This window comes from Alexandromys fortis, unplaced genomic scaffold (genome assembly GCF_014885135.2).
Source record: "Alexandromys fortis isolate MF-2015 unplaced genomic scaffold, M_Fortis_MF-2015_v1.1 scaffold_258, whole genome shotgun sequence".
Classification (NCBI taxonomy): Eukaryota; Metazoa; Chordata; class Mammalia; order Rodentia; family Cricetidae; genus Alexandromys; species Alexandromys fortis.
In genome coordinates this window covers 1,549,275-1,571,528 of record NW_026068132.1, presented here as the reverse complement: position 1 = coordinate 1,571,528, position 22,254 = coordinate 1,549,275, and the positions used below count along the sequence as shown (strand labels likewise).

General features: G+C 52.0%; 2 protein-coding genes across 2 annotated transcripts in view; one reads left to right on the top strand and one right to left on the bottom strand.

The window, feature by feature from the left end:
* Positions 1–213: 213 nt before the first annotated feature.
* Positions 214–3,228, top strand: Cbln3 (cerebellin 3 precursor). The gene is made up of 3 exons (XM_050126241.1): positions 214–967; positions 1,291–1,410; positions 1,704–3,228. The coding sequence occupies exons 1-3, from the start codon at positions 692–694 to the stop codon at positions 1,899–1,901; spliced, it is 594 nt and encodes a 197-aa protein (XP_049982198.1). The 5' UTR covers positions 214–691; the 3' UTR covers positions 1,902–3,228.
* A 6,898-nt stretch (positions 3,229–10,126) lies between these two features.
* The window catches only part of Nynrin (NYN domain and retroviral integrase containing), a 19,148-nt gene continuing 7,020 nt past the window's right edge, over positions 10,127–22,254 (bottom strand). The window contains exons 3-9 of the mRNA XM_050126161.1: positions 20,784–21,439; positions 19,014–20,660; positions 18,489–18,619; positions 18,253–18,349; positions 16,771–16,872; positions 16,459–16,560; positions 10,127–14,720 (exon numbers count right to left, since the gene is read on the bottom strand). Coding sequence (XP_049982118.1) covers positions 11,870–14,720; positions 16,459–16,560; positions 16,771–16,872; positions 18,253–18,349; positions 18,489–18,619; positions 19,014–20,660; positions 20,784–21,439 — 5,586 coding nt within the window. The 3' untranslated portion in view covers positions 10,127–11,869. The remainder of the gene's footprint in view (positions 14,721–16,458; positions 16,561–16,770; positions 16,873–18,252; positions 18,350–18,488; positions 18,620–19,013; positions 20,661–20,783; positions 21,440–22,254) is intronic.

Below are 22,254 nucleotides of genomic sequence, written 5' to 3'. Positions count from 1 at the left end.
CCACGTCCCCTGCGGGGCCTACGGGTAGCCAATACTTCTGTCTCCACCCCCAACCCCAGCCCCACCCCAACGCCTCCCGCCGACTCTCACGTTCGCCTCCCGTTCTTGGGGGGGTCCTTGCGTGTTCTGCACAGTTGAAGGTTCCAAGAGGGAAAGTGACTTGCCCAGAGTGACAAGAGAATACTGCCTTTGGCCCAAGCACTTTCGCCAAGTAGATTGTGGGGAAAGATCCAACATTAACAACAACAACAAAAAAAAGATTCTACAGAGAAAGACAGATTGTGAAGAGTTCTGAAAAGGAGAGGATGAGGAAGGAGCTAAAGAAACTTCGTCGTGTGTGTGTGTGTGTGTGTGTGTGTGTGTGTGTGTGTGTTCACCATCATCCACTCTCCGGCCTTCCTGCTACAGAATCCGGCTGGAGCCCTGTGTCCTGCCTCCAGCCTCTTCTCCCTCCCCGAGCCCAACTGCTGTCACTGCGTGCTTTGCCAAGGAGGAGGGAACCGCAGTGACAGCAGGAGTAAGGAGAGGCCAGGCAGAGCTCTGTAGGGAAGGGGCTGCCCAAACTAGGTGACAGACCCATAGGGAGGACAGAGGAGCAGGGCTAGAAGCTCTGAAAGCTTGAAGCAGGGGAAGGAGAGCAAAAGGGAGCCAGAAGACAGGGAAACCTGTAAATACAGAGTACCCGGCAACGATGGGAACTCAAAGGCACAACCACAAGCTGCCCTTGGCCCTGGTGCTTCTGACCCTAGGGGCTGGGTGGGCTCAAGAAGGGTCAGAGCCTGTCCTGCTGGAGGGGGAGTGCCTGGTGGTCTGTGAACCAGGTCGACCTGCTGCAGGGGGACCTGGGGGAGCAGCCCTGGGAGAGGCACCTCCAGGAAGAGTGGCGTTTGCTGCAGTCCGAAGCCATCACCATGAACCAGCAGGGGAAACCGGCAACGGCACCACTGGTGCCATCTACTTTGACCAGGTAATACCCTTGCCCCATGCAGAGGACCTGCGAGGACCTGGACTCTACCGTCCAAGCCCACTTTGCAGACCTCGGACTTCAAGAAAGCCATTTCCTGCATCTCTTGGCACACCTTCACCAAAGATGGCCACCGACTGCTGTCCTTCACTCATACACACAACCTCTCTTCGCCATTTCTCCTAATCTTCGAATCCACAGATTCCCTTCGCACTTGCTTGCTACCCCTTTTGTCCTTACCCATTGCCCAAACACCAACCGCAGTGACGCATGCGCCTGAGCCCCAGGCACCCTGGATCCCACTCAACAGGATCTGCTCCCTGTAGGTGCTGGTGAATGAGGGTGGTGGCTTTGATCGGACCTCAGGCTGCTTCGTGGCCCCTGTCCGTGGAGTCTACAGCTTCCGATTCCACGTGGTAAAGGTGTACAACCGCCAAACTGTCCAGGTGACCAGAGTATCAGCCCCATCTCCCGGGGAAGGGAGGGTCATAAGCAGACCACAGCACATCGCTGGGCAGCTCTTCTGTTGACCTGTATCCTGGGGACCATGAGCAAGGGAGGAAAGGTCCTGGCTAGCAGGGTATGGCAGATGTGCAGAGCCCAACATGGGCCACCCCTCAGCCCTCACAAGAGAGCCCATTAAGCCTCGGGTTCCCAAAAGGAAGTCCTTGGAAAGATGAGGGTCCTGAGCTAAGGGCCACGAAATAGAAATAGGAGCTAACTGAGCTCCCCTCCTCAGGTGAGCCTGATGCTGAATACTTGGCCGGTCATCTCAGCCTTTGCCAATGACCCTGATGTGACCCGAGAGGCAGCCACGAGCTCTGTGCTGCTTCCCCTGGACCCTGGGGACCGTGTGTCCCTGCGCCTTCGTCGGGGGAATCTTCTGGGTGGCTGGAAGTACTCAAGCTTCTCTGGCTTCCTCATCTTCCCACTCTGAGAACCCAAGCCTTTAAAAGACAGATACTTAGCATCTGGTCTTCTGCCCTGCCCTGCCCTGCCCTGCCCTGCCTTGCCCCAGAAACAAGCGTCTTTGGAGCAAGAGAAAGGCCCCCTCAGGCTGCCTATAGCCCACCTCCTTGCATGAGATCCTATGCCAAACACCCAAGGCTAAGAGCGTAGAAGAACAGAGCTATGGATTTTCTAGACACACCACTCCTCACCCCCACCACTCCAGTTGCCCTCCCAGCCTCTGCTGCCCCGCGCCTGCCTGCAGTTCTGGCTTAGAGCAGGATTGGCAAGAGGGGAGCCTGTACGACTTCACAGACTCCACTCCACTCCTCCTGTTCTCCGCCCTGGCTTCCTGCTCAGTGTTATTTGGTGACAGGTGGCACAGGTAAGCCTGACAGGCTCCCACAGGGACCCAGATGGACCAGCCTCATAGTACCTGCAGCCTCCATCCTGTTAGCAGTTCCAGCATGAGAGATCTCAGCCAGCACCGTACTAACAGGGGCTGACAGCCCAACCATAAAAAGAAGTGTGGGGAGGGCCACCAGAGCATCCGTAGCTGAAGAGATAGGATGAGGGCATGTGCCTACCCTGAACATGGTCAACATTCTGCAAATAACCTGGGACAGTCAGCAGGCAGGAATCCTGCCATCCATCAGTGCCAGGTCCCAATGGACTCTGACCCTCATTTCCTGACTGTGTGTGTGTGTGTGTGTGTGTGTGCGTGCGCGCGCGCGCGCGCGCGCGCGCATTTGCTCTGACCAACAGACAAAACCAGAGCAGGTATACAGAGCTGGAGGCACGGTCAAAGGTCACATACGAGCCATGGAACAATAACACTTCAGTGACCATGTGTCCTCCTTGGCTAATTCCTAAAACTGCCCCACCTTTTGAAATCTGAGTTTCGGTCACTCCCCACTCTTGCTGACTTCCTCCAGCTGTCTCTCAGCTACCTTCTCTGCACCTACAGCCTGTCCCTACTGGTGATCACTCTTCCTTCAATCCATACGGTCTTATTCTCCTTCTTAAGTTTCCTGTTACTGAGGAAGCCATGATTCGTCCCTCTAGCTGCTCTTCCTCCAGCGTCAGAAACCCTCTTTCATCTGTTGTATCCATTGTCCCAGTGGTCCAGCATGAATGGATCTGTCTGGAGAACTGTGGTCGGCAAGACCTGGACTTCTCACTTTGGTGAGGATGCAGTTTGGAGCAGGCATTACAGGATTGGAGCACATATGACTTGTGGAAGAGAAAATGTCAAATTTTTAAAAGGCTATAATAGTCCTCAAGTTAAATAAATACCAGGACCAAGGAGCAAGGAGAAAGGGAGGGAGGGAGGGAGGGAGGGAGGGAGGGAGAAAGGCTAGAGGTGTAGCTCAGAGGCACCAGGTTTGAACTCCAGCGCTGGGGTACGGGGTGGGGAATGGGTAAGAAAGAGGGGGGAGCATTTTCCTTCAGCATTTGTCGTATAGACCAGGAAGAATAGTTTAAACAAGGTAAGAGATCATACTGTCTCACATGGAAGAGTCTGCAGCAGGGCAGGGAGTCCAAGATGAACAGCTGCTCACAAAAGCCCAGGCTCCCTCTTTGCAGTTCTGTTGTCCTTGGCATGACACCTTGTGGCCCAGGACGGCTTCTTGAGCTTCAACAACTACATCAGCCCAGCAGCCCTGGATAGGAAGAAGAAAGAACCCGCTCCTTGGAAGGTTTTCTGACAGCTGCGTACACCATTTCTGAGTGCATCTCCTTGCCAGAATATACTCACACCATGCCAGGACAGACTAGGAAACAATCTTAACTTTTTGCAGTAGTGTGTGTGTGTGTGTGTGTGAGAGAGAGAGAGAGAGAGAGAGAGAGAGAGAGAGAGAGAGAGAGAGTCAGAGGACAGACAACCTTGGGTTCCTCGCCTCCCACCATGTTTGAGATAGTGACTCTAATGTATCATTGTGTACTCCAGGCTAGCTCATCTGGAAGCTTCTAGGAATTCTATCTTCCCCTAGGAGCACAAGGATTACAGATGCATGGGCTATGGCCAGCTCGTATGTGGATTCTAAGGTTATCAGGCTTGCACAGAAGGTGTTCTAACCCCTGGGCCATCTCCATAGCCCATAGACTTTACTCTAGGGGACTATGTCCAGCTAAAAGTAAGGAAGAAAAGTAATTGAACATTGGAAGATTTTCAAGATACAGTAGACTAGATCAGCTCTTGCAAACACCACGTGGCTTAAGACGCTGTTCATTTATTGCCGTTTCTGTATGTCAGCCGTCTCGCAGAGTGTGACTATTCTCTGATCGAGGTTTCACAAAGTCAAAAATAAGGTGGAAGGCAGCAGCCTTCCTCACTAGAAGGGAAGAAGCCACTTCCAAACTCTTTTTTAATCCAGCTCCTTAGAGTTGTAGCGCTGAAGTCCCCAGGCTTCTTCATTTTCTAGCCAAAAGCTCTAGGTCCAGTCCCACCCTTTCCCTCTCTCTGACCTATACCTGCTCTGTGTTTCTGACTTCTATGAGAAAAATTCTTGGAGTTTGAGGATTCAGTGCTTAGACTAGCCCCTCCCAGAATACACAAAACAATCTTTCTGCTTTAAGGTCCCCGCCTACAGTGCATATACAAAGTCCCCATTCAGTGGAACAGCGTATTGAGATGTCTTGGTGATTAGGGTATAGGCACTGAGATGTCTGCACACCACAGACCTTGAATGTTGAGAAAAACACTTGACACAATTGACCCTCTGCGTGGAAGGACGTGAGTCTGAGATACCCAAGAAGGTCAACACCAGCATAGGTCTGCTCTGTTTTGTTTCATTTTTTTAGTTTACTTTTATCTTATTTGCATGGGCATTTTATCTTTGCACCACATGCATACAGTTCCCTCAGAGGCTAGAAGAGAGTGTCAGATCCCTTAAGACTGGAGTTACAGCCAGCAGTGAGCTACCATGTGTAACGTGAGCTAAACAGATCCTCTGCAAGAGCACCAGGCTCTTAATCACTGAGCCATCTCTCCAGCTTACACACGCACACACATACATACATACATACACACACACACACACACACACACACACACACACACAGGTTTTTATCAGCTTAGAAGGTAAATCAGTTTCTACCCAACCAAGAATCCACTAGTTGCCCATCCAGAACTCCTTGGCGTGGAGAGAATACCCCTCTTTTCTTTTGGCCCAGACATACATGGCTTATCTTTAGGCCACACAGCTGTGTGTCCCTCTTTTTTTTTTTTTTTTTTGAATGTGAAAACCAAATTCAAAACTTGATCTGAGCGAGACAGTATCCATCTCATAATCTACAAACTAGCTTTTATGATGGTAGGAGTGGAGGTTTAAAACTGGACAATCCGTGGGGCTGGAGAGATGGCTCAGCTGTTAAGAGCACCGACTGCATGCACTTCCAGAGGACCTGGGTTCACATGGCAGCTCACAAACTTCATAACTCCAAGATCTGACACCCTCACATAGACACACATACAGGCAAAGCACCAATACACATAAAATAAGAATAAATAAATTGAAAAAAAACTGGACAAGCCAGCCTAGTGTGATGGTACACACCTAGAAACTCGGCACTTGAGAAGCAGAAGCAGGAGTTGAAGGCCAGACCTGTACTCTGCCACACATGCACACACACACACACACACACACACACACACAAAACCTTGTATAATGCTTGTAGCGATGTTGTTGCTTTATCAAAATGTTCAAAGCTCTTAAAGGAGCTGGCCTATTAGACTTGTGATTGCATTAAAATATTCAGGATTTAATTGGTTTGTAATCATTGTGTAAGCGTTTTGACTTGTAACATGTACAGAATCTGATTTGCTGACTGTGTGTTTTTGGATTCAGTTTTTGCTTAAGTACACAGATTAAATAGTGAGCAAAGTCCTTGTGGCCGTAGGTATTTCTTTGTAGGGACCAAAGCGCCTCCGAGTTGGGGATCCTAAAAATAAAATTCAATGTCAACATCCATCCACTCTGCCCCTCTGCCTAACAGCTAATTTCCACAGAGAAAGTGGGCCAAGGAAGAATCCACTGTAGTTCTAAACCCACAGCCTCCAGCCAGCCACACGTGGTCCTTGTAGTCAAACCATTCTCTGGTTCGCTTCACCCTCCACATAATCTAAGTGCAGGCTTCAATTCCCACCTTCGAACTCTGGCCTCACCCCAGCGCCGCCCCCCCCCTGGAGCCCCTCCCTCCACCACACCCACTTCTGCCTCTTCCTGTGCTGCCCCGCAGAGGCTGACTTCACCTCCTGATGAGGTGGCTGTCTCCATCCACCAGCACGGAGCCTGTTTCCTCTGAGCACATCCCTTGCCCTTCTCTACTCCTTCCCGTCAGTAGTTAGGTTTAAGAGCGTGCATCTCTTAAATTTAAAAGAGAAAAAGATAGGTACAGGAGTGCTGCAGCTACTATCCTCGGCTCTCTAAAGCCCTGAACCCTTTAGCTTAGTATCCACTTGCTTGTCTTTTGGCTTTAATTTCATAATGTAAACAATTTGTGACCAGTTGCTGGCCTGTTAATCATTGGTGAAGTTGGCCTCTGCTGCTCCACCCACACTGCCCTAACAGGCACCCAGCCTCAGTGCCACTCCTGTCCCCGGACATCTGGTGCTGCTACCCATGCTGAACCTAAGGTGAGATCCCATTGCCCACGTCCTAACAGGTATTGCTGGAGTATGCTCAGACGTCTGTATCTTCTGCGCATGTCCCAGACCCTGTTTCTGACTCGTCTGCCACTTTCCTTTGTTCCTTTGCCTGTTGCTTTGAGGTAGTCTTGCCAGACTGGTGTCAAACTCAGCAATCCTCCTGCTTCAGCCCTCTGAGGTGCTTGGACTACAGGTGTGCATCGCCATGCCTCGCTCGCTCTCTCTTAAATGTTTGCTTTCTCTCAAGACTGTCCTGAACTTCTTTGGCCTTAACACACTCCCGTAGTACACATGTTCATCCGCATGGTGACAGTCGCCCCATTTTTACACTTTCTGAACAGTCGCTGCCTTCTGAGCAGACTCCCAATGCCACCTTTACTCACCCCGCTGAGAGGTGAATTACAGGCTCTACTCACCAAGGCTTTTCTCCCTCCCTGTTTACTTTGCAATCTGAACTTTCCTGTCACCCAAACTAGAAACCATCTTTTCTCCCCCAGGGACTGACTCCCTTATCACCCACCACAGCCAATGGTTCTGCCATTGCTTTCCTTCTCCCTGGCTAGCAACTAGCAATCTGCAATCTAGATTTCTAGAAAAGCCCCATAATCTGCCCCCAGCCCCCTACCCTGGCCACCTCCAGTTCTTCTCAACACCCATCACTCTCCCTTCTTGGGGATCACCTTAGTGGCCCATCACAGCATAAAGCCCTTTGAAACCTAGAGTGCTGGAGTGCAATGCATAATCTTTAACATGCTGCGAGCTGTCTCACAGTCTAGCTGCTGCAGCTCCTCGGCTCCATTTTCAGCACCTGCAGGAGCGTGAAGACATAAGAAATTGCGCCATTCAACTGACACGCCTTAGAAAATGAAAGTATAAGGTTTAAATTAAAACTCGGTAGGCCCAAAAGAATTGTTCTTGGACTCAACAAAAAAAATTAGGACTTTTTTTAAAATGTTTTTTATATTTTATGTGCTGGTGTGTTGGCTGCATGCCGGTGTACAGAGGCCAGAAGAAGGTGCCAGATCTCCTTAGAACTGGAGTTATGGACAGTTGTGAGCTGCCATGTAGGTGCTAGGAACTGAGCCATGATCCTCTGGTAGAGCAGTCAGTGTTCTTAACCACTGAGCCATCTCTCCAGCCCCAAGAGCATGTTTTAGTTTGTAAAGCATTTTAATCTGGACCAAATGGAAATGGGGAATTTTTTTTTAGATTTTTAAGTTTTATTTTATGTGTATGAGCATTTTGCCTGCATGTCTGTATGTGTACCTTGAGTCAGAAGAAAGTGTTGGTTCCCCTGAACCTGGAGTTAGACAACTGTGAACTGCTGCGTGGGTGCTGGGAACCAAGTCTGGGTGCCTTTCTCTGCAAGAGCAACAAATGATCTAACCACGGAGCCATCCCTCCAGCCCCCAAATGGAGAGATAGTAACTGGCACTGTGTGATGCACTAATAAAATACAGAGAAACCAGAGACTGAGGCATGGGGAGTAATTCCACAACGAAGTAAAAACGCTTGCATGAGAAAAAGCATGAACAACTGTTCCCAGGTGGTACCTGATAGGCTTGCAGGCCCAGCCTCTCCTTCAGGGGCACATGACCTTCAGTGAGCTAACCTCACCTCTCTATGCCCCGACTTCTTCATCTATAAAGCGGAGCTATTAACTGTGTCAGGTGTAGTATGGAGGACCAGTGGGCTACTTCCCACCACCAGGCTAGCTTAACCCCTGAAATAATCACACAGAAATTGTATTAATTAAATTGCTGCCTGGCCCATTATATCTAGCCTCTTATTGACTAACTCTCACTTCTTGATTAACCCATTTCTATTAATGTGTATCGCCACTTAACTGTGGCTTACCGGCATGAGTCTAACCAGCGTCCGTCTTGGACAGGAGAATCATGGCGTCTGCCACACTTCCCTTCTTTTATTTATTTATTTAAAATTTATTTTATTTTATTTTTGGATTTTCGAGACAGGGTTTCTCCCTAGCTTTTGGTTCCTGTCCTGGAACTAGCTCTTGTAGTCCAGGCTGGCCTTGAACTCACAGAGATCCGCCTGCCTCTGCCCCCGAGTGCTGGGATTAAAGGCCTGCGCCACCACAGCCCAGCCCACACTTCCCTTCTTTGCAGACTTTTGTTTTGTGTACTCTGCCCACCTAAGGGCTGCCCTATCAAAAGGCCAAGGCAGTCTCTTTACTCAACCAATGAAAGCAACACACAAAGAGAAGAAGGACCTCCTACACCAGTCAGGTTTGGAAAGCACTTAGCTTAGCGCTTGGCAAATACTCAATATACATGAGTTGTTGATGTACAAATTAGTAAACAGCTGGAGAGCTGTGGGTTCCAGGGTTCTTCAGCAATCTCTGAAGGCAGACAGGACGTTTTGAGTTCTAGTGGCCCTTTACCTGTTACAATGTTTCTATATTCCAAGTGCGCTCAGTTTTCCAGTGGACACAAGTTAGTCGCTAGCCTCCTGCAGTGGTAGGACACTCACAGATGCTCATGTGAGTTTGTCACTAGGCTGGAAGGGCTCTATGGTTTGCCTTAGGTAACAGACTGTCTATGTGGCGGCAGCGACTTTACCGTCCCTGCTGGATAAGGAAGCCTGCCTACCAGTGCCCTAAAGGAGAGCGAGAATGATGGGTGGAAATGAGAGGGGCCGTGACTGCTAGTTAACAGTGCCCACAATACTTGACTGTGGGCAAACTTTACTCTCCAAAAAAAAAAAAAAAATCATGGAATCTCAGCCAGGCCCTGATCTCAAAATTTATGATGTCAGATCAGGAGGATGAGGAATTCGAAGTCAGCCTTAGTCACATAGTAAGTTGAAGGCTAGCCTGGGCTGCATAAAACCCTGTTTCAAAAAAGAAAAAAAAAAAAAAAAACATTGGGACTCTCAAATATCACTAAAACCTTGTAAAGTTCCTATAGGCAGAGAAATTCCTAGAAGCCAGTATGAGTAAGAACAGATCATTGCTTCAAGCCATCTAGAATAGAAAGTAATGGGATTTTTGGCGCCAACCTTTCCAAACGGCCTTCCATTTTAGCATCCCTATTCTCTTGCTCTCACGTGCAAGGGATGACCTTTCTGAATATCACACAGGTGGTAAGATGGGGACTTCGTTGCATCGGCTCTCAGAAGCCTCATATGAAACCACGCTGTACTGTGTCATTTCTTTCTCTCTCCCCTGACTTTGGACTCCTGTAGGACAGAGACCATGTCAGTCACATGACCTGGCATCCTCTCCACTCCTAGACAGAACATGGCACATAGTAGGTGTGCCTTAAATATGAAATGGAGGTCTCCTGGGAGCTTGCACTTTCCTCCTGCACTCTGTAACCACGCCAGCACCAAGCAGAAGTCGAGGCACATAGAAAAGGCAGCAGAAACCAAGGCCCAAAGTCAGGAAGCTTAGCAAGAGTAAGGACTCTGAGCTTGGGGGGAGGGGGACACGGATTCCAGAAGAAGAGTAATAATGAACCACACCTCCACAGATGCCCCACCCTCCCTATCCCCCAATTCTGGAAAACAAAACAACAACAACAACAAAAAACCCCATTGGCTCCGTTTTAATTGATTTATTGAAAAATAAATGAAAATCGCTTGAAAGAGCATATGATCAAAATTGTTCTTAACAGGAAGAGGGGTTTGAATACAGCACTGGGAGGGGGCAGGGGGAGCAGAGTGAGGCTGGGAAAGAGGCAGAGATGAGGAAATACGGTACCTGCTAAAAACTCTACATCTAACCTTTCAGCGTCTCGGGTGTCACCCCGCACTCATCCCTGAGCAGGGCTGACAGCTGGACTGGCTGAGGAACAGCATCAGGTAGTTTATCTAGAAAAGTTGGGAGACGGCATCAAAGGGAATGGAGGTACCAAATCCGAAAGGCTTCTCCTGCTCCAATCTGTTGCTAGAACCCCTATCATGGTGAACTTGAAGTCACTCAAGAAGGTTCATCCGGATCCCAACTCAGCCACCAATTTGCTGTATGACTTTGGACAAGTCATTTTCCCCCCTCTGGCCCTCTTTCCTCTGCCATGCAGCTTCTCTGGCCCCAGCACTCTGCAATGTCAAGACCGGTGACCCGTGCTGGGCCAGGAAACTGGAATGGCTCCTGAGAAAACGAGCCAGAGCGGCGTGGTGCTGGCCTTCCTCTGCAGACTGGCAGCTCAGAAGTGTGGACATGCATGTTAGAAGCACTCGTGTCTGTGAGAGGCCCACTCCCACTGCAAGAGTGCTGTCTACATGACTGGCTCTAAGGGAGCTCTACGCAAGCAGATCAAGAGCGCCACAGCTGCTCAGGGCAGAGCAGCCCCATGGCATCTGAGGAGATGGCAAGGTACGGTACAAGCAGGAGAGGGATGTGGGTTTGGGGAGGGGGTGAGAAGAGTAAGAGGTAAAGCTACCCAGCACCTGGCCACGCATCAAACTACCCTTGTCAGACGCCCTCCACATGAAGCAGAGCGTGGGTATACCACTTGACCTAATAGAAGCAGCTCTTCCAGTAGAGAGATGCCACACCGGGCACCAAGGTCCATGATTCCCATGAGGTGACCACCATCACGGCAGGGGTCAGGAATCACCTCCCTTGACTGGAATCAAATGAGGTAGGCCAACTCATCTTCCGCTCTCTCCTTCCCTTACACAGGTAAGTGGTGTAGGTGGCGTGTGGTTGATCATCTCCACCCAGAGCCATCATCCTAGAGGCACATGAAGGCTAAAACCCTTTCTTGGCAGCTGAAAAGGCAGAGGAAGCTGACTGGAGAACTACTGTGCCCTCCCCGCCCCCACTCCCTACCAGCATGTGTCCATGCCACTGAAAACTCCAAGGGCAAAGGCTCGCCAAACCCACAGTGTAAGGGGAGGCACTCGCACGAGAGCCAGCAGCGTGGTACCCACTGTGAGGTTCCGATTCGCACTATTAAATATACCAGGTTTAAGATACTGGGGGAGGGGTGCACACACTAAGATACGCCTGCATGTGCATGAAGGGACAGCGCGGCACTTGGGGAAGACTGTGAGCCTGGCCTACTTTAGTAAGGAGCCTTCTGCTCCCAAGTGGAAAACTGCCAGAACCCACACATGACGACGTTTGGCAAGGTTTCCAAAAACCCTAAGCTGGGATATTTCCATAGGGACATTCATCCCTAGGTCAAGGCAATTCAGCAAAGCTTTATCAACAAAACAACTTCACAAAAGGCACAACTGGAGGCCCCCCAAGAGCTGAGAGCCTTTCTTAGAGCAAAAGGAGATCTAGCAGCAGAAACACAGGACCCCCAGAGCAGGGAGCTCCCTGATGGCTCTAATCATTGGTCCAAGTCATTGAAGGACAGGGGTGCGCTACCATTGGCAAAGGCCTTCATTAGACTGCTAGGGTAGACACACCCCAACTTCTCTGGGGTTGGGAAACCCCAAACCCTATAGAGCGATAGGCTCAATCGGTCGCCAATATAGAAGGGACCAACCCACTTGGCACCGCTGCCGTTCCTGGGGAGAGACAGCAAGAGGACCTGGTCACCCACATTCCACTCCTTGTTCTGGATCTCCCTCTGGAAGCGTCTGTTGTCAGCTTTCTCACCGGCCTTCTCTGCCACCCTCCCGTGGAGGTCCAACAGCTCCCGTGCCAGCCGCAGCAGGAACGTGTCCATCTTGAGCCCCTCGATGTTCGCGCTGCTCATCTCCCACCACAAGGGCTCCGTCAGCCTCCCCTCATCCCCAGTCAGAACCTGGTATGGGGTGGCCTCTGGGTTGGAAGCCCTAAAAGCCAGGTGCAGCAAGGGAAGGGAGGCTGCCCACTTTTTGCCATGCAAGAAGATGAACTCCTTCAGGGCCCTCTTGAATTCCCAGTAGGCCTCTGAACTCATCAAACAAGGGAACTGAAGGGTCCTACTCAGTGTGGTCACCTGAGCGCCTAGGGCCAGCCCACAGCTCACCAGGACATGTCGGGCAAACTGGGGGCCTTGGGCCGCCTCCAGCCTTATGGGAACACCCCATCTCGCAAACACGTGCTGCAGTAGCAGCTGGGCCACAGCCATGTGCGTATAGGGCTTCAGAGGGAATGCCTCCACCCACCGGGTGTTGGCATCAGCCACGATGAGCACGTGCTTATGACCTTCCTCGCTGGCAGTGATGGGACCCACCACCTCAATCTGCAGACTTGACCAGGGAGCGGTTGACCTGACAGGCCACGGGGACTCAATAACTTTCAACTCACCCCCTACGAGATTTTGGGGAATGCAAAACAAACAGCTCCTGCAGTAATCTTTCACGTGCTCCTGCATCCCAGGCCACCACCCCAGCAACCGCAACTTCTTATAGGTCTCCTCTGGCCTCTGGTGCCCCCCTAAGGGGATGTCATGCACAAAAAAAATCAGATCCCTCCTAAGTTGCCTTGGGACTACCCAGACCCTGGGATGCTTTTCGCCCTTGAACATAAGCAGGCCACTGTCTTTGTCAAGGCTGAGCGAATTAAAAGCAGAACTGAAAGGGGAGGGCCCGGACAATTTCTGCCCCGCCTGCAGCTTGGCAATGATCTCGGCCACTGTACCATCACTCAGCTGTAAGGCCAGCAGGTTGGGCTTCCTGCCTTTGGTATGGGGAGTCACTATTGGCACCGGCACATCCTCCGGCAAATCCCACCACTGCCCGCCCCCTTGGGCGCCCTGCTTGGCCAGAGTATCCACTGTCACAGCAAACAGAGATCCCCGATAAGAGGTTCGGTAGATAAAGGGGAGGGATGAGAGGCCAGAAGTGAGGGATATAATATAGGAGAGCAAGCTCGGATAAGGTAGAGAAGCCCCGTCCGATGAGAGGAAGCCACGGGCTTTCCAGAGAGGCAGGAGCTCCCAGAGGACGCTGAAGATCCAGTTGCAGTGGGTGAGGAAAACCACCGGCAGGTGGGACTGGCCAAAGCGCTCTAGGCCACAGGCCACGGCTGCCAGGTGGGCATAGGTGAGTGTATAAGGGAAACAGGAAAAGGTAAGGGAGACTGGGGGGCTGGTGGGGGACAAGATGTAGAGACCAAAGCCAGCACACAGCTCATCATCACGGTAGAAGCAATAGCCAGATATATGGATGCAGATAAATGTAGACAGGTCAGTAGAAGGAGGCAGAAGCTGGAAAACTCGAGGCATCGAGGAAGCAGGTGTCAGCAGCCGGTTTTCCCCCAGCAGGCCATGGAGTAGGGTCAATTCCAAATCCCTCTTGCCTTTGTCCTGAACCAAGAGAGACCATCGAATCAACCACGCTTTGGAAACGCTACAGCTTTCCCACGTCTCGCTGTCCACAGTGGTCCGGGAGGCATAGGAAAGACGTAGAACCACTGGATTGTCCCCAATGCATCGGGAAAAGTGTTTGAGGGCCCAAGCCACAGCATAGGGGCTGTCCCCCCCTGACTGTGGCCCCTCACTGTCCTCATCAGGGAGAAGAGGTTTCGAGGTATAGGCGATGGGGTGCTTCCTTCCTGAGTGCTCCTGCTGCAGGATGGCCGTCAGTGACACTTGGCTAACGGTCACTTCCAGGTAGAAGGGCAGATCAGAATTCGGGGTTGACAGGCAGAGGGCAGACACTAGCGCTCGTTTCAGGGCCAGGAAGGCCTTCTCGTGTTCCTGGTTCCACTGCCAGTCCGGCTTCTGCTTGAGAAGGCTGTGCAGGGGACCCACGAGGACTTCATAGTCAGGAATAGCATCCCGGTGCAAATCCATGAAGCCCACAAAGAAAGACAGAGCAGTGAAGTTGCTAGGGATAGTGAGCTGAGCAAGCTGGGCAAGAACCTGCTGACAGGGAGCCTGCCCATCCCAGGGGACATCCATGTAGGGAGAGGACACCACTGGCAGAAGGTCAATATCCAAAGCCCCCTCGGAGGGGTCATGCAGGCTGAGACACCGGAGGATTTCCTCAGAAAAGGAAGGGCATTCAGCTCCAAACACCGACGCAAGGGAAGAGTCACGGTCTTCTTGTTCATCAGGCTTTGGTATTTCCGGCTGCTCCACCAGCTCCTCTGCTGGGCTGTCCTCCCTCTTCTCCCTGACCTCTTCCACATTCTGTGGGCCCACCATTGGCTCAGGATCAGCATCGTCACTCAACTCAGAGATGCTGGCTGAGCTGGGAGGAAGGGTCTTCCACACCTTCAAGAAATTGCCAATGTCCATGTCCAACCTATTACCAAAACAAGCAGAAGAAGGAGGAGAAGGAGCAGCCCCACCCCACAGGTTATTCGTGGTCACAGTCACATGTGCGGTCACCCCACAGGACCCCACCTCATCCCTAAGAGTCCTTCAGCATGGCAGGGGTCAGTCAGAAGCCAGCCCATAAACACTTGGTCTCTATCTTCACACTTGCTAGAACTTCAACAAGGATTCTTCTGTGCTTTCAAAGTTTACCAAACCAAAACCTTACTAAACTGTGATGGTCAGTCTTAATTGTCATCTTGACATGATCTAGAATCAACTGAGAAAGTGGTCTCAGTGAAAGGGCTGCGCAGACCAGGTAGCTGGCAGGCATATCTGTGAGGGATTAACTTGCTTACATTGAGGTGGGAAGACCCTCCGCTGTGGGTGGTGTCACTCCCTAGGCAGGGGATCTGAGACTGTGCAAAGTGGAAAAGTGAGCTGAGCACTAGCAAGCACACATCTATGGCTCTCTTCTGCCAGCAGACATGATGTGACCAGTTCTCCCCAAGCTCCTGACACTGGGACTCCCCGCCCCCCAGTCCTGTGAGCAGAAACAACCCTTTCTCCATACTTCGCTGTTGCCAAGGTATTTTATCCCAAGGACAGGGAACAAAGCTAAAGAGACTGAGACCATGAAACGCTTAAATTAGTTTTGAGTCAGTGGCTGGGTAAGAGATACCTAGCAGCCTCCGCTCTTACCTCAGGGTGAACAGTCCAGGGTAAGATCGACCCTGGATGGGAAGCCTAGCATGCAACAGAGAAACCTCAGCTTCATGTCCACACACTGATGAAAAGGGGTGGGATGCAGGTGTGTGTGTGTGTGGAGAGGTGGCCTAGGAAGCACTGCCCTGCCCACAGGTCCCAACCAAGTTCCCCTGAAGGTCCCAGAAGGCTGTGGGGGGCAGGGACAGCAAATGTGGCTATAAACTAGTTCTGCCAAAGTGACCTTGGAAACGTCGCTTGCACCTCAGATTCCTCGTCTGTGAAATGAGGAATGTTATCATTTACATCATCTCACATGTTGTGAGGGTCAACATGACGCCCATATGCACAGACAGCTCTCGCGGACACAATCAAAGAAAAGCAAGGCTCCTTGCTGGCACACATCACCAGCAGCATAAAGCAAAAACAGTCAAACGGCCCCAGGCAGAAAGGAGATTCTCCTGCATGGAACGGAATGCTACACCGCCACTAAAGTGTACTACGGAATCTTCATGGCATAGGTCTGAAGAAAGCAAGAAAAGATCGCGCACAAATGCCAGTTGTGGAAAGATACATGCAAAGGCGTGTGTGCGGCCGGGTGGTGGTGGCACACACCTTTAATCCCAGCACTTGGGAGGCAGAGGCAGGCAGATCTCGTGAGTTCAAGACCAGCCTGGTCTACAAGAGCTAGTTCCAGGACAGGCTCCAAAACCACAGAGAAACCCTGTCTCAAAAAAAAAAAAAAAAAGAAAGAAAAAAGAAAAAAAGAAAGAAAGAAAAGGCGTGTGTGCAATGTTAAGAGTGTAATGTAAAGAGTGGGTAGAAGCATCAGACTGTGGCGGATATATAAAGATGTAAAGCCAAACCACTCTGCTCAGTATGGAGAACTAGGTAAATGTGAGCTAGTACCAAGAGTCGTCTCTGCTCACTATGGAGAACTAGGTAAATGTGGATTAGTACCAAGAGTCGTCTCTGGTCAGTCCCGGGAATGTCCGGGAGGTAGAGACAGCCTGACAAATTACCTGTTTGGTTTCTTCAGAAATTCATCCAAGGTGGGGCCATCGCGACCGAGGGGGTCGTCTGGGACCATGAAGAGATTCCCCGCAAAGGTGAAGGGCAGCAGGCTGGACCCACAAAAGAAAGAGGCAAGAACATGGATGAACCCAAGATCCGGCTACTCTCTGTTGCCTCCACAAGGCTGAGATTCCCCCATTCACCAGCAGGTACTGGAGAGCCCTACTCTAAGGCTCCTCTTCCTGCCCCACCATCCTTTTCGGCCACAGGCTGCCCACGTCACTGGGAAATGGGGGCTCAAGACCCCAGGGATGGCTCACCGATCTTTGACCACCAGTTTCTTGGAATGATTCATGAGGATGTGAATCTGCTCATTGGTGACAATGACACCATCAGTCTCCTCTGCCAGCTTGATCATGAACCTGCGAGGGCAAAGAAAATTACCAACCGTCTAGCAACTACCTTCTCACTTCCCAGACCCTCTGGAAAATGAACTAGATCTCCGACCAACGGGCCAGACAAAATCTCTGCCCTCTGTAATCAAGACAAGGTTCTATAGCATATTCTCTCTTCCATGGGGCCATCTGGGAGCCCAGCATTCTCCAAAAGGTGTACTTGGCTGCATAGACCTCCAAGTGTGCGTACAAGCATACACCCCTCTCATATACGAGGCTCATGCATCGCAGAACCCATCCTCTGGTTCACAGTCACACATGGGCATTTTCCCCTCCCATTTTTGCACCTGTAAAATGTAGATAAAATACCCACCCCATATTGCTGTAATAATGAAACTGAGATGATGTTTATGTGTCTAACTCAGTGCCTAGCGCACAGCACACAATATTCTTCATCAAGGCCCAATACTCATTCATGATGAGATGCACACCCACATAAATATTAACACATAAAATCACGTGGCTTAATAAACAAAACCATTCTTCTGGGGATCACTTTCCTTCTGAGGAGGGCTGGGACCAGGCAGTCCCTGGGATTTTCACATGATGTTCCCCAGGTGCCCAGCAGAGGGCGCTTCGACAGGAAAACAATCTTCCCTTAAACCCTTGCCTGCCTGGCTGGAATTCGAGGATTTAAAAAACTCACCCAGGCAGGAGTCAGCTCTGGAAGTTTGGCCTGCCCAGCCCTTCACAGCCTTGAAGGCTGGAGGGAGTGCAGGGGACACAGGAAAGAAACAGAACCTCTCCCCACCCAGCATGTGAGGTGACCAGTGAAGCCAAAACCTGTCGATTGAGCATCGGACTGCAGCAGGGCCTCCCTTCCCTGCCCTAGGACAGACTGTCAGGGTCACAGCCTCCCCTAGGCGCACTAGCTCTGTAGCCACGCCAGATGGTGAATGCTTAGGCAAACCGGCACATCTACCTCCATTTCAAGAGCCCTGCCCAAGGATCTATCTACATCCAGTCACATACACCTCTGCCCAGCATCCGAGCTTGAGGAAGAAAGATTGAAGGCCTTCCTTGAGATTAGAACTTCAAGCCCAACAGGCACTGAAAAGCCTAGGGTACCTCTGCTACCTATTTGAAGGATGAGGTTCCTCCTGTATCCAATGAGATAGGCCTGGGCCCATAGGCCATGGAGGGGGAGAGCCAGCTAACTCAGGGAAGCACAGCACCACCGAGATGTCAGCTACCCCGTGTCTGGGAAGAGCCGACCTTCAGCCATTTCATTTGTGCCCCAATACCTCCTCTCAGACATGGCATTTATCTCTATTTTCCCCTGAGATGAGATGGGACACCATCCGAGACCACCCCCAGCCCCACGGAGGGACCTGGGGAACAGCCCACCTGTAGTCATAGGTGGTGATCTTCTTGCCGTTCTCCAGCTGGGAGGGAGTGATGGACAGCATCTTGAGTGAGTGAAGCTGCGTCAGAAAGTGGCTCTCTGGGGGCGACACAGAACACAGAGGTAGAGGAAGGGCTAAGTGGGCCAGGCCATGGTAGGGTGGCGGGAGAATGAGGCAGAGAGGCAAGGGGGGACAGCCTGGTGATGTGGAGGGGCTGGGCAGCACTGGGTATCTCACCTCTCACCCTCCGGTTCTTCTTCAGCTGCCAGGTGGGTACAAACACGGTGACCTCCCGGTGTCCTCGATTCCAGAAATACTGCACCGCCATGGCAATGCCTCGGCAAGAGAAGAAGTGCTGGAGGCCGTGTCTGCGGGATGCGAAAGTGAGGGACCACTCCCAGAAGGCCCTGCCTTACCATGCAGCTCTTGCCCTGAGGCCCAAGCAAGTGACGACCCAACAGTACCGAAGACACTAGCAACCCCTTTTCCTTACCCACCCCACCCTTGACCCCCACCCCCGAGAGAAGGACTCTCTATGAAATCCTAGCTGTTCTGGATGAAGCTTACTATGTAGACAAGGCTGGTCTTGAACTCAAAGAAATCCCCCTGCCTCTGCCTCCTGAATGCCAGGTTAAATGTGGATGGGCCACCACACCTGGCCCGCAGCCCCACTGTGTGCCACGCCCCTCATCTTTTGCTACCCATGTATTTAGGAAGGAATACCCGCCTGGCTCCCCAGCACACCCAGCCCACACTACTCACACCATGGCCACACTGCTGCCGTCAATGACCACTCTTCGCAGTCCTGGATTCCCAGGCTCCCCAGACAAGTTCAACTCGAAGGGTGTGTTCAAGGCCTCATGGTACCTCTGGAAGCTGGTCACTGTGTTGTTGGCCTGCGGGTGGTGAGCTGACTTCCTCTGGGCCCCCTCCCAAGCCCCAAGAAGTCCCTCCTTCAGGAACTGATGTTTATTTCTGGAGGCCAAGTTGTTACTGGCCTGGAAACCCTGCTTTCCAGTCTTTCCCTGGCCCTTTGGCACGACAGCTCTACCCTTTGAAGCCTGGACCTCATTTGGGAGTTTGGCTTCATCCAGGCTCAGCCCTGCAACTGTGGACACCTGCGCTGCGGAGGTTTTAGACACTCTGGAGGCTTTAGAAGCTGCGGGTGTTTTGGTAGTGGAAGGTGTTTGGGGAGCGGCAGACCCTGCTTTAGTGGCATTCCCAGTTTGGACTTTGGGGGTTTGGGGGACTGCAGGTGTTTTTGCTGAAGGCATGTTCTGAGCTGCAGGGGTCTGGGGAGTCGTGGGTAGCATGGGAGCTGCTGGTTGACTCGCGGTTGCTTTGGGGGCTGTGGGCTCCACAGGAACTGCTGACTTTGGTGGCACTGAAGGCACTTTGGGAGCTGCAGGCTCTGTATCCACTGCCGGCTTTAGGGCTGGAGGCACTTTGGGAGCTGCAGGCTCTGTATCCACTGCCAGCTTTAGGGCTGGAGGCACTTTGGGAGCTGCAGGCTCTGTATCCACTGCCAGCTTTAGGGCTGGAGGCACTTTGGGAGCTGGAGGCAGCCCTTCCCCGGTGGGTGGGTGGTCGACTTTGGACACGGCTGTAGCCGCGGGCGCTTCAGGAATCTCAGACATTGCTGGAGCTTTGGGTACTGGCTGACCCGTCATCTCCGCCTGAGCCACTGGCCTCTCCTGAGCTGTGGGTCCCCTCTGCTCTGTAGGCAGTGCTGAAGAGGACTTTTCCAGATCGTCACCATCTGACAGTGAACTTCTTTCATCTTCCTGCTCCGCTTCAGCTTGGGGGGCAGATGTCAAGGATGGCTCTCCTTGTGGAGGTTCTGAGGTAACAACCTCTATGATACCACAGTCCCCCGGCACCCCCGATAAACTGATGACTTCTGAGGGGGTCTCCAGCCTTGGGCTGTGCTGTAGGGCTGTCTCGCTTCCTAGCTCTCCATCTGGTCTACAAGCCTGGTTTTCTGCACTGGATAGAGGAGCCAGCTCTTTCGGCTTCCACTCCAGGTTTAAGGGCAAAGGGTTCTGTCCTGGCAGCTTCAGCTGAATGGGGCCCATGGGTCTCTGCCAGAATGGGAAACTGAAGCAAGCCTGGGATAGCAGCCAGGCCAGGTGAAGAGAATGCAGTTCGTTGATCTTCCAGAAAGTTGCAGCAATAGCCCCTGGCCACAAGGGCCCAAAGGCTGGCCCCGGGGCCCAGGACTTCCAGGATGGACACACACTCAGAGCCGACACTGGTGACCGCAATGAGATTCTGTCTTCTGTCCTCTGTGCCTGCCTTTGCTGCAAGAGGGCTTGTGTGTGATTGGCAGAGCCCTGGCTGCTGGCGGCTGGCACGAGGGGCCCTTCTTCGCGAGCACTGGTCACCTCACCTTGCTTGCTGGGACGGACCCTGAAAAAAAAAAAAGCCCACGTTTGCTGAAAAGATGAGAAAGGCAGTTTGGCCCCAAATTACTACTTCCCTGGGATCCTGAGCAGGGTCAGGGGTGGAGAAAGCCCATTTTCCAGTACTTACTGTACCAGCTGGCATGCTGACTCCTGCTGACTGCTCTGGGCTGGGGTCGGGGATCCAGTTGCTCCTAACCTTGCCAATTTCTTCGAATTCTCTGAAGCCTGATTCAAGGCTCCTATCTCTAGGAAGGGTGCAGGGCTCTCTCCTACGGTCACCAGGGACGAGCCTTCCTTCTGCTGCTGGCCAGGGCAGATCAGGACCTCTGGGCTGGCACAGGTGCTAGAGCTGCCAACATGGCTGAGCCACTCAGCGATGTCTTCCTTGCCAGCAGCATCTCGCACCAGGTTGAGGAGCAGCTCCTGGACTGCTGGGGGAAGCTGCATCAGATCCCCTGCATACTGGTCACCACGGATCCACACCAGGGCCCCAAAAGCCCGGGTCACCTCTGTCTCCCAGCCCCCCCGGGGGGTGATCATAGGGGCAGGACCCCAGCGGAACCGCGCCACCAGCTCCTCCAGCCAGTTCTGTGTCATGGTGAAAGACTCGGTCAGTCCACCCACCATCAAGGAGCCTGGGGGACCGGGCACCAGGTAAGCCAGAGTACTCCAGCAGAGGCAGTCCAGAAACAAGCCTTGTGCCCCTAGGAAGGCGCAGTGCAGGACTGGCGGATAGCGAACCTCCTTCCACAGCTCTGGGCTGCACAGACCCTTCAGATATTCCTAGGCAGAAGGGAGAAACAGAGGGAGCCGGCCTGTGAGTGGCTAACCCTAGTCGTCCTCCGTCCTCCGCACCTTAAAGGCCAACCCCTTGCTAAGCTTATAGCTAACACCACCTCCCCCTCCATCCCCTCTCTCCAGGAAATGGTGACAGAATGAAGGAGACTCAGAGGAAAGAAGAGAAGATCCAAGTTTGGCATCAAGAGATCTCATGCTAGTTCTAATTTGGCCTTATTCGACGAGGAAGGATTGTAGGAAATGTACCACCTTCTAAGAATCCCAGCCTCTTCACCTAGAGCATGGCAAGAGGGTCCAGGCCTCCCTTGGCACTGCAGAATGGCGTGGCTTGGGGGGGGGGGAGCTACACACTATTAAGTATTCTCGCATGCCAAGAACAGGGGCAGTGTGGGGCAAGTTATTAACTCCTCCTCCGTTCGGTGTCTCCCATCCGGTTCTGCCTCACCAGTCTACTGGAAGCTTCAGGGAACTAAGTGAGCTTAGCTTACTGAGGATGGTGCCCGGCACAGCCTGTTCCATCCTCCTGTCTCAGAAGAGGTGGCCCAAGGTCTGCACCAGATCACGGCCTACATCACCTGACTAAAGCCAGAGCTCTCTGCACCCCCTCTGGTTGACAACACAGTGACTTCCAGGTAATCCTGTAGGATTCTGACTTAATCCCCTTCCAGAAACTCTCAGGCACAACCTGTACCAGTAACCGTGGAAACGGTTGCCTAGCAGTGGAGATTAAGCTGCTGGGCCAGTGTCACATCCCGCAGACTCACATCTTGTCTAACCAGAAGGAAAGCCTCTAGTGCTTG